This window comes from Anarhichas minor, unplaced genomic scaffold (genome assembly GCF_050575085.1).
Source record: "Anarhichas minor isolate MPS153535 unplaced genomic scaffold, ASM5057508v1 ptg000027l, whole genome shotgun sequence".
Taxonomy (NCBI): Eukaryota; Metazoa; Chordata; class Actinopteri; order Perciformes; family Anarhichadidae; genus Anarhichas; species Anarhichas minor.
Window position 1 is genome coordinate 14,593,018 of NW_027466473.1, and position 11,159 is coordinate 14,604,176.

General features: G+C 44.5%; 2 protein-coding genes across 2 annotated transcripts; both read left to right on the forward strand.

Annotated features, from left to right (window-relative positions):
- Positions 1-1,588: 1,588 nt before the first annotated feature.
- On the forward strand, positions 1,589-3,491 carry dynll2b (dynein, light chain, LC8-type 2b). The gene is made up of 3 exons (XM_076101743.1): positions 1,589-1,738; positions 2,417-2,561; positions 2,704-3,491. The coding sequence occupies exons 2-3, from the start codon at positions 2,430-2,432 to the stop codon at positions 2,839-2,841; spliced, it is 270 nt and encodes an 89-aa protein (XP_075957858.1). The 5' UTR covers positions 1,589-1,738; positions 2,417-2,429; the 3' UTR covers positions 2,842-3,491.
- Positions 3,492-4,075: 584 nt separating this feature from the next.
- On the forward strand, positions 4,076-10,752 carry heatr6 (HEAT repeat containing 6). The gene is made up of 20 exons (XM_076101742.1): positions 4,076-4,410; positions 4,607-4,714; positions 4,800-4,940; positions 5,025-5,140; positions 5,217-5,331; positions 5,422-5,520; positions 5,614-5,778; positions 5,875-6,122; positions 6,201-6,375; positions 6,452-6,658; positions 6,812-6,911; positions 7,199-7,593; positions 7,687-7,809; positions 7,935-8,021; positions 8,230-8,364; positions 8,457-8,579; positions 8,668-8,792; positions 8,996-9,092; positions 9,282-9,486; positions 9,668-10,752. The coding sequence occupies exons 1-20, from the start codon at positions 4,114-4,116 to the stop codon at positions 10,312-10,314; spliced, it is 3,708 nt and encodes a 1,235-aa protein (XP_075957857.1). The 5' UTR covers positions 4,076-4,113; the 3' UTR covers positions 10,315-10,752.
- Positions 10,753-11,159: the final 407 nt, after the last annotated feature.

An 11,159-nucleotide genomic window follows, 5' to 3' on the forward strand; every position in this document is an offset into this window, starting at 1 on the left:
ATTTTGGCCTTTTTTCAGTATCTGTTCTGTACTGTCCAAATAATAGATTCCAGTGAGTCAAAGTAAACATGAAAAGTGCAAATAGCTTCAGACTTACAATATCTAACTAGACTGAAGGTTTTTTGTGAAATTGTGTGATAAGAATATTCCCGTTTAAATATTTACCTGTTGTGTGCATTTGTACATGCATCGACACTAACAGGAAGGATAACTCCACTTTTGCAGGGGCCGGGTTTCTATCTTTCATGTCACCAAAAATTCACTCTGACACTGTCCTACAATTCTCATTTGGCCCCAAATAAAGAAAAACGGTCTGTCTGTTTGGTGAGCCTGCAGGCATTAAAGCAGAGGGAAATCCCAATTATGAAATATTAGTGAGGTGGAAACTGTAAGCCATTTATGCTAATCCTTCCCTTACTACCTTTACTTTAATTCTAATTGTGTACTCAAGCCTCGATCCCTAAGTAATCCCCTAAAGATCCCCTCCAGACAAATTTAAGAACAAAATATACAAATAGTGTTCATTATAGATGTTAGTGTAAGCATGTGTCCCACTTAACTGTAAAGTAAAAATAAAAAGGTTTCCACATCACACTTATGTATACGTGTAAACTGAACTATGATTGGCTTACTAGCTGAGATGTCACACAATCCTGCTTGTATTTACATGTTTTAAACTCAGATTTAAAGTGATCCTTTTCTCAAACATACTGCACAGTGAAGCTCAAACGTATGAGCACCATTCTGGACTTGCATGTATGTTTTTAGAGGTTAACTTTCATTAAAGCTGCAATATATAAAAATAACAGTTTAAAAATCCAATGTATTGTCAATACACGAGAGGCACAATCTGGGAAGTGGCACAATTTCAGTGTGTGATATAAATTATTTATTTATTGTGATATGCTCTTTTATGTGTATTTACAACTGATCAGGGATCTAAACGATGCACATTCATCTAAATTAATTCCTCATGCGTTGCAAGTTCAACATAATCACCGGGATCAGCCACTTCCTCTGAAGGACGCATAAACTGCGGTTGACAAGTCATTTTTGTTTCGGAAGGTTCCTAAATGAGTGAAATTACCGGGACGTATCTAAATGGCCGCCATGATGAGAGCTAGACGAATTTTCTAAATGCTTAGGAAAGGTGCTTTCGATGCTTCCTTTCTCATCTCCTTCAGCATAGGATACACTGGACCTTCCTTTACCAAAGGAAAGAGGATAATGCTGCCCCACAATCCCTTGCGGCGGCATCATTTCAAGTGACGCACCATTCGGCCGTCCATGAAAACAAACGATATGGTTTTGTTACGCAGGTTTTACAGTCATACTCATAAGTGTAGTCGGTTTCTCTAAGCACTATGGTTGTCTTTCCTAACTCCTCATGAATTCTCCTTCACATATTTCCTTGACCCCCCATGACGTTTTCCATCGAGGTCAAGGAAAAGTGCTCGAGAATAACCGTTGGGATGTAATTGTAGGGCTTATCGAAGGGGGTGGGGGGGGGGGGGGGGGGGTTGAAACCAGTGCATTCTGGGTGGAAATAAGATGCAGGCAGTGTCCGCAAGTGAAAAACGCCGTCACCAGGGTGGAGGCTTCCCTCCAGCCAATCAGCTACCGGATGTGTTGTGAAGGGCGGAGTCAAAGACGCACGCTTTCTTTGGATAAATGAACGGAGATCTGTGCAGCTGCCCGTTACATACAACTCCTAACAATTCAACTTCGCTGAGAGACGGTAAGTGTTTACTGCGTGTGTGAAAGCGTGTGTCGCCTTGTTTGTTAAATAACACAATAAGGTGAAAGTGAATCCTGATGCTTCCTTTGCTGGTATGCTAATGTTGCCTGAGCCTCTTGTATTTTTCCTGAAGAGCTGAATGACTGCTCCCTCCACTTTCTTTACATTGATATTTGTAAACCTTCCAAATTTAAGTAAATTGTGGCTGAATATGTGCAGAAATAGTTACGGGTAACTTCCCAAGCAGCAGTAAATCAAAGATGTACTGCTTTCAGCTGTACAGTGCAGGCTATATCTTGTCAGAAACCTTCTTTTATGCCTTAATGTGCAAAATTGACTCGTTGTGTGTCTCACAAATGCCCATCACATGGTTGTCTAAATATATATCCAGAACAACTCTTACTGTGTAGCCTCCAAGTGATGGGGATCAGGGTTTTTACCTCAAAGTTATCCAGATGACTTGATGATCCTGCTTCATGAGGCCTCATATACAATTAAGGCCAATTGGATTGGCTAGATGGGCACCATTCTCATCTAACTCTGAATTATATATCATAAAATTAAAAATGCTATTATGTAGATGCCTAGCTACAGCTATAGTGACTGTTTGCACTGGAACTAGTAAGAACTAAGTGGAAAATGTAACTTGATAATTAGTAGTTTCTTTCTCCCTTGCAGTCAAACAGCCAAAATGACTGAGAAGAAGGCTGTGATAAAGAATGCAGACATGTCTGATGAAATGCAGCAGGATGCAGTGGACTGTGCCATGCAGGCTATGGAGAAGTACAACATTGAAAAGGACATTGCCGCCTATGTCAAAAAGGTACATTTAGATCAATATTAAATGAGTAGTGCAAAGGTGTAACATGTGGAACCTGTTGTGAAAGACTTTTTTTTTTTTTTTTTTTTTTTAAATCTATGATCTGCTAATTATTATTGTCTCTCCCCCCCCCCCCCCCCGAAAGGAGTTTGACAAGAAGTACAACCCCACATGGCATTGCATTGTCGGGAGAAACTTCGGCAGCTACGTGACGCACGAGACGAAGCACTTCATCTACTTCTACCTGGGCCAGGTGGCCATTCTACTGTTCAAGTCGGGCTGAATGCCAAACAAGCCCTCCGAAAACTACTTTTAATTCAGCCCTTAATACTTCTGTGCCACGCTGTTAATTTGCTACCACCTTTGTGCAGACATGCCTACCTCATGTTTTCCTGCTTGCTTCAGTCTGTTGTTGTGTGCCACCGTCGGCGGACGGCGCTTTAGTCATGCCTGGACTGGTGATGTGCCGATCATAGAAAATGTCAATTTAAAACTACTCTCCATTCCAGCACTCAATCAACGTTTTCGCATCTGACAGACTCGTGAATCATGATTTCCGGATATTATTTTCGCTGTGAATTGACGCGCGGACCTTGTACATTGTTTTCATATGGATATGTTGTATAATAACTTATTTTTCATGGAATTAAAACGAGCAACAGAAAGTTTTTGTTGAAATGCCTTTTTAATTTTCAGTGTTGACTGAGATTGAATATAAATTCCAAGTCTGTTGCTTGCAATTAATAAAGAAAACAACATGCCAAGAGATTGAAGGTTTTCTACATGCGTTGACATTCCTGTTTCCACTTCAGTTGTGACTCTTGACGATGTTAGTGCTGTATATCTCTGGAATGTAATTTAGTGTGCAGTTTGGTATTGTAATATTTTCGACATGATGAGCACAAAACTGACAGTAAATTTATTCAAAATGTGTATGTGTGCCTTGAATTTGCTTCACTTGCATGTACTAGGCTCAAAAGTCCTGACATTCTGAACACATTATTGTGAACCTTGAGTTTGAGGCTACAAACAGTCTGATATACTCTATTTTAAACAAAGCAATGCACGGTCTACTCCTACAGTTTCTCGATATCCAGTTAGAAGTCACTGCACTGATTCCAAGCTTCATCCAAAAGCTGAAGGTTAAACCACCTAATTGAATACAAAGGAGTCAGAATTGGCGCCACCTTGATCAGCTGCAACATTAAAATGTTACAAATGCATGAATATTTAAATTATTTTTTCGTTTATAGATATAGAAGTATACAACGTGGACTAATGCCAATTCCTGTGCTGTTAAACGGTACAAAAAAAACAAGATTGGAATATTACCTAATTATGTAAAAGGGGTTATTGTGAGTATTTTGCAACTTAATTTGAAATATCGATTGAATGCATGACTGTCTTGCAATGGTACATTTTAAAATTACTTTAAATGTTATTTCTTCTGTTCCGTTTATTCACGGTGGGGGGCAGTACTGAGCTTCACATTTGGATGTCGAGCTTAAAAGAAGAAGCAACAACTATTGTGAAACACTTCCGTGGTCAAAAAAACATGGCGGCTCAAACTGGGCCGTTATCTTCGGTCTTCATGAGCCGCAGTGATGCTCCTGTCTTTCCTGCGGTGCTTCTGTCCGCGGAGGCCGCCCCGTTCACCCCGCTCGGGACGGACGGTTGGCGGCTCGGCTCACCGTCGGACGTCGAGAAGCAGTTCACCCGCTGCGCCGGAAAGCTCAGAGCCCTGCGAGCAGACTCGAGCCAGCTGAGAGAGGAGCTCAACCTGTTCCTAGACCAGCTCCTGTCCGAAAACTACAACAGAACCTTCGAGCCCAACATCAACATCCGACCGGAGGTAACGCACGGTCTGTGGTCTTGTAGTGTCGACACCCCAGCAAAAAACTAAGTGCAGTTTTAGTACCTAGATGTGTTTAAATGTTCAGGAAAAGTTTCTTCAAATAAGTGCACGTGACGTGATATTCAGGATTGTTTGTTTTGGTGCAGTGACATTCTTGGTTTGTGCTGAGCCTCCTTAAATTCTCCATTTCCAGGACGTGTGCAGTCTGCTGAAACACATCAGCTGTCTTGTGCCACTGAGTCAAGAGCATCTAGTCATCAAACTATGCCAGCTAGTGCATCATCTACTCAACCAGCTAAAGGTAACAACTAACCTGTAACAGTAACAGTGCTGCGCACATATATTCATGGACTGACCAAGTATGCAATCACTCGCTGTTTCTTCAGGTGATAATGGACGAGCGGACATTGGATGTATTATTAAACTACACCACCGGTGCACTGAAAGTGTGCAGCACGTGGACACACTCGGATGTCCTCCTGGCTCTCTCCACTATAGTGTATGGGAATGGACCTCAGTGCCACCAGGTAGGAACATTGTATTGTATTGTAGTGTATGATAACATGATAACTGCTGAATATTTCCATTAAGATTTTCTTCCTCCTTCATAGCACCTCCGTGACCTGCTGGGTGAAGATGGAGTCCTCCTGTTGTATAGTTCTCCATCGCAGCCGAGTATGGAGTTACGCCGCGTTGCTCTCACCTGTATGGCCAACATCTGTCTCAGGTAGGCCTTTAGCGAGCTTATACATTGAGCCAGTGTGTGTTTGTTTCTGTGAGTAAGTGTAATTGTTTCTCTCCAGGATCCCTGGTCAGGCACCTTTGGATGATCAATACAGAAGTGTCTCTTTTAGAGTCTTCCTGAAAACACTGCAGTCCTCCAAACCTCCCAACACGGATGAGCTCTTCTACTGCATGGTACGGATTATTTGTTATGAAAATTTCAATGTGTGGGGGGGTATACATAATGATAGTTGACCCATGCCTGCCCTTATGTCCTCGGTGCAGGTGATCCAGGTAGCACTGAAGGGACTCCAGTGTTGTCTCTCAGGTGGGAAGTGGAAGTTTGTCGGAGAGGAGCTTGGGTCTGTGCTGGCCGCACTTAAGGTGCAAACTTGCATAATCTATCACCTTTTCATTTGTTGTCCCCTTTTCCTGTTCGAATACTAATTATTGAAGACCTGTACATGTTTTTTGCAGAGGCTCATGTTCCAGGGATCTCCGGGTGTGAGTGTCGAGTGGCCAACCGTGCTCTACCCGACACCTCTTCCTCAGTACGAGGCTCTCTCTGCCCCGAAACCCGCCGAACCACCAACATCCCCAGAACCACCAAAAGATGCCGCCGTGTCGGGCAAAACCTCGGCGGTAAGACGAGCCTTAATTTATTCTGGTGAAGGTTTTTAGTAAGTTTTCAAAATGACTGATTTTTGGTGGAAATGTTTTAAACGTCTCTCCTCCCAGAATAAAAAGAGGAAATCCAAAGGGAAGGGGAAGAAGACGAGCTCTGAGGAGAGCAGAGTGGACGACGGCGAGGAAGAGAACCGCGAGACAGTGCCTGCACTTCAGAAAGGAGGGGGCAGAGAGGGAGGCCGAGGTGAGGGAGAGTCCTTGTCTAAAACATCTGGCCCGTCTCTCTACCCGTCCTGGAAAAGAGCCAGTTCTGACTCCGAGTTTTCCGACCCAGAAGGCAGTGCACAGAGCAAATTAAGGTACAGAAAACCGCTTCTCAAGTCCGTCCATGTCTCTTTTTAGGTGAGAAGTCCGACTGAAGTATCTGTCTCTTTCAGGCTTTACAACGGTCGCATACGTCAGGGAGCTCTGCACTGTCTGCTAGCGGTGGTGAAAGGTGTCGAGAAGAGGACTCTGTATGGGTACTGGTCCTCCTTCATCCCCGACTCTCCTATTGGGGGGCCGCCGCCTCTCACTCTTATCACAATTATACTAAAGGACCCCTCTCCAAAGGTACAACTCACCGTCGTACGTGTTACTATTCTCCCCGACTGTAGCCGTAGCGTTCGTCTCTTTCCTCTCCCTCCAGGTGCGTGCGTGTGCGCTTCAGGTGCTGTCGGCTATTCTGGACGGCTCCCGTCAGTTCCTGGCTGTGGCCGAAGACACGGCGTCCCCTCGTAAATCTTACACCCCTTTCTCCTTCTTGCTGGCGACCGCCATCAGAGAACTGCACCGCGCTCTCACTCTGGCTCTGCTGGCCGAGACCTCCCCTCAGACGCTCACACAGGTCATAAAGGTACGACAACGTGTTGTGTGAAAGTTCAAGCTTTATTGTAACATATGTTTTGACGACCTGCACACATGTAGGTGGGGGTATCTGGAAGCACTGGGATTGGACCAAAAATGGGACTGGTTCTCCCAACTTATCTCCACCTGTCCTGTCTTTTAGTGTCTGGCCTACCTGGTGGCGAACGCTCCCTACCACCGTCTCAGACCTGGTCTGCTCAGCCAGCTCTGGAAGCAGATGCGTCCCTATGTGCGCCACAGAGGTCTGTATTTCATCAGTGCACCCGGATAAACTTACACACAAGGATTTAAAGGTCCCATATTGTAAAAAGTGAGATTTTCATGTGTTTTTTTATTTATTATAAAGCAGGTCAAAGTGCTATATAAATACTGTGAAAGTCTGAAAACGCTCAATCCACGGAGAAATACAATATATAGACCATTTCTCAGTTTTAAAAACACACGTCTGAACCTCAAGATGAGCATAACATGTCTCCTTTAATAGACCCGGTTAGTAACTTCTTTTAATAGAACTGCTCTCTGTCTTTAGACGTAAATGTCCGTGTGTCAGTCCTGACGCTTTATGGGGCTCTGGTGACAACTCAGGCTCCTCTCCCTGAGGTCCAGCTCCTCCTCCGGCAGCCAGAGAGCAGCAGCAGCAGCAGCAGAACTGGCTCATTCACGCCACAGGACTCTGGTCTCAGCTGGAGACAAAGAGACGGAGTGTCCACGCCACCCACGCCAGTCAAACCCTCCCTGCGCAGCTCGCGGACACACTCTCCTCAAGTTCCTCGCACGCCGGAGGAGGTGGACAGCGCACCGCCATGGCTGCTGCAGCTGTGCGTGTCGCTGGTGACTCAGCCTAGAGAGGACCAATCGGACGGCGAGGGAGCCGGAGGAGGTGCTGCTTTAGAGCCCTCCCCTGTCCGACTAGAAGCTCTACAGGTAAGAGATAATGGTAGACAGAGAGGGACAAAACAGACATTTCTAATATCTGAGGGTGTTTTTTAAATGTTTTAATATGTGTGTGTGTTTCAGGTCATGTTCCACCTGGTGCGTGGCTACTTCTCTCTAGCACAAGCATGTCTATGTGAGATTGGGCAGGTGAGCGCTCGCTGCCTTGGGGAGACAGACCCCTCCATACAACTGCACGGGGCAAAGGTAACGCATTCCTCTTACCTGCTCCTATGTTCAAGAGTCAGCAATACAGATGGTGTACTCGTGAATTTTGAAAATTGATATAAAATGACTGTGCACTGATATCTATGTCGTCGTCTTTTATGCAGTTGTTAGAGGAGTTGGGGACCGGAATAATCCAGCAGTACAGAGCAGAGAACAACGTGTCTGAGAGCTCGAGGGTCCCCATGAGCCAAGTAAGTACAAACTGTCTTTATACTGCATATATAGTATATATGTACAGTATATATTATAGACTGTATCGGGGTACAACTGTCTTTGAAGATTGTTGCTCGTGTCCTATTGCTGTTTGTTTCCATTGTTTGGTTTCTGAAAACTATATATTTTATGTCCTGTTTCACTAAATCCCCCAACTTGTTGGTTAATGTAACTGCATGATAACAGGTGGTGCTGTTTTGGTCGGACGTTTTGAGCGGCCCGCTGAACGGAGCGCTGCAGAGCGAACAACATCCCACACTGCAGACGAGCGCCTGCGACGCGCTCTCCTCCATTCTGCCGCAGGCCTTCTCACAGCTGACGGTGAGTTCTTCTCGGATTGTTTCTACTCCGCTGCTACCGAGCTTCACGGATCCGTAGGTTGATGATGTTTGGTGTTGTGGGTTTTTTTTAAGGACAAGACCCAGCTGATGTGCATCACGGTGCTACTGGGGCTGACCTACAGTGAGAACTATCTGGTGAAGACCGCAGCAGTCAGGGCTCTGGGAGTCTACATCCTGTTCCCGTGTCTGAGAGAGGTACGGACTGTGAGCGTACTGAGCACCACGGTACACGTATCTGACCCTCAAGGATCTGTTCAACGGGTCGTGATTTTCTCTTTTTCAGGATGTGATGTTCGTGGCGGATACAGCCAACACTATCCTCGCTGCCCTCGACGATCGGTCTCCAAACGTCCGTGCCAAGGCTGCCTGGTCCTTAGGCAACCTCACGGACACACTTGTTGTTAATATGTAAGAAAACGTGGACACAAATGCTTTGGAAAACACTCAGAATCCATCTTATCGACAGTAGATTAAAGAAATCCGATATCGAAGGTTTTGAAAAACATTTTAGCTAACTGATTTGGGTTAAACCAGTTATAATAGATTATAGTTTTCAATGTATATATTCTGGATTTATTTTGTAATCCGTTTCTCTCCTGTCTCTTCTTTAGGGAGAGTGTAGGTGTGGATTTCCAAGAAGAGTTATCGGACATGCTGCTTCTCAAGATGTTGCAGGCAGCCACCCGAGCATCAGCCGACAAAGACAGGGTGAGAACTCTCTTAAACACACATGAGCAAGGCACTAACACTCTCATTTGTTAAGTCTTGCCACACTGCGTTCTGCCAAGAAGAAGATAGTTGTGATGAAGTAGTTCCAAAATTAAATGAATGAACTTTATTAGTATGACTGATTTTCTCGGTTTCTTTTTTTGATTGGCTCTCACCTTGCTTCCTCAGGTCAAGGCTAACGCAGTGCGAGCGCTTGGGAATCTGCTTCATTTCCTGCGTGAGAGTCAGCTGACCCGGTCTGCGTTCCAACGCCCGCTGGAGGATGCGGTCCTTGCTCTGGTTAAAACCATCCAATCAGAGGCCACTATGAAGGTCCGATGGAATGCCTGTTACGCCCTGGGAAATGCCTTCAGAAACCCGGCCCTGCCGCTCGGTAAGTGTTCTAGTCATTTGGTATGAACAGGTCAACCTGGCTCTGTGGCCAAACGGTAGAATCAAAGTTTGTGTGTCCGTCACAGGATGATTTTTTTTTTAGGGTGTAAAATGTGCCCAACAGTGATTGATTAAAATTACATTATGTCATAGTTAAATTTCTGATTCTTTCTTCCTCTCAGACTCAGCCCCGTGGTCTTGTGACGCGTTCTCCTCCCTCTGCCATGTTGTCAGTTCCTGTAAGAACTTCAAGGTGCGGATCAAGTCCGCTGCTGCTCTGGCAATTCCGACCACCCGCGGCAGCTACGGGGACTCCGAGCGGTTCGGCTGTGTGTGGCGTTCCCTCGCTAAGGCACTCGAGAACAGCGAAGACACAAACGACTTCTTCGAGTACCGCTACAGTGCCAGTCTGCGGCACACGCTCTCTCAAGCTCTCCTACACCTGCTCGCCGTCAGCCAGTCGCAGGACATGCCCTCGCTCGGGGCATCGCTGGCCGGGGAGGAGGGGAGGGGCATCAAGGAGCATTTGATCAACTATCTTAGAGCGGAGGAGGGAGGAGGAGAGGGGGCAGAGGGGGCAGAGGGGGCAGAGGGAGCAGAGGGAGAGAAAGAGGCAGGGGGGGAGAGTTTTACCCTTCAACAGAGAATAGGAGGTCTGCAGCAGACCCTGATCAGACTGAAGGAGCTGGAGGCTGAAGGGGACAGACGAGGAGAGGAGGAGGGAAGTAGAGAGATGGTGGTTCATTTCCTGGAGGATTTGCTACAGACCTGTGAAGCTGAGACCACTAAGACTGCTCTCTCAGAGGAGAAACACCTGACCACAAACTAACGTCATAATGAGATCTTCTTAAGTGCATTTCAAGATACAAGATTATAATTTAGCTTTTCCTTTTATATCCTTTTATTTATCGTATTGCACCTGCACTCTACTATGGCTTAACATCTGATATACAAAGACATGTAGTTAAAATTTTCAGTATAATCACATTCTTATGAACACATGTAATTGTTTAACAGAATTTTGTTGTCCAAGTTAATTAAGATGGGAAAAATCTTCATTGTTTTCATGTGAGAGTTTTGTCCGGTTTTAATGCGTAACATTGGAACAGTTGATTGTTTTATTTGTCATTTATCTGCCATATTGAAATATATTTTGAAATATGAAAAAATCTCAATATAGTTTTATATCGATTCCAATAATATTCTATTGTATGATATCGGGCAAAGAATCATGATTAATAATAAATAATCGTACAGAAGTACACTACATTGTCTAATGTGATGACTGGACTAATAAACTGGACTTAAGTGCAGTGAGAGTAAGAACGTGTACCCATACAGATGACAACTGCTCTCACTATAACAAAATAAGATACAGTTCTCTGATCTGAGGTCTATTAATAAGTCATGGTTGCTTTGATGGAAAAAATACTCAATGAATTAAAAAAGAGAACAACAGTGAAAACGCTACTTTCAGAAGGTTAAAGCATTGATAGTTTAGGTGAATTCACATGTCTAGGTTATCTACACAATATAATTATATTTAAACTCTTACCACGGTTTATTAGCATTATTGTATTTCTGATTTAGATAGAAACTTTTATTTGTTAGCAGGAGCTGTTATATTTACCCCTAATTCATATTTTCAGTTGCATATACACTTGAATCGTTTGG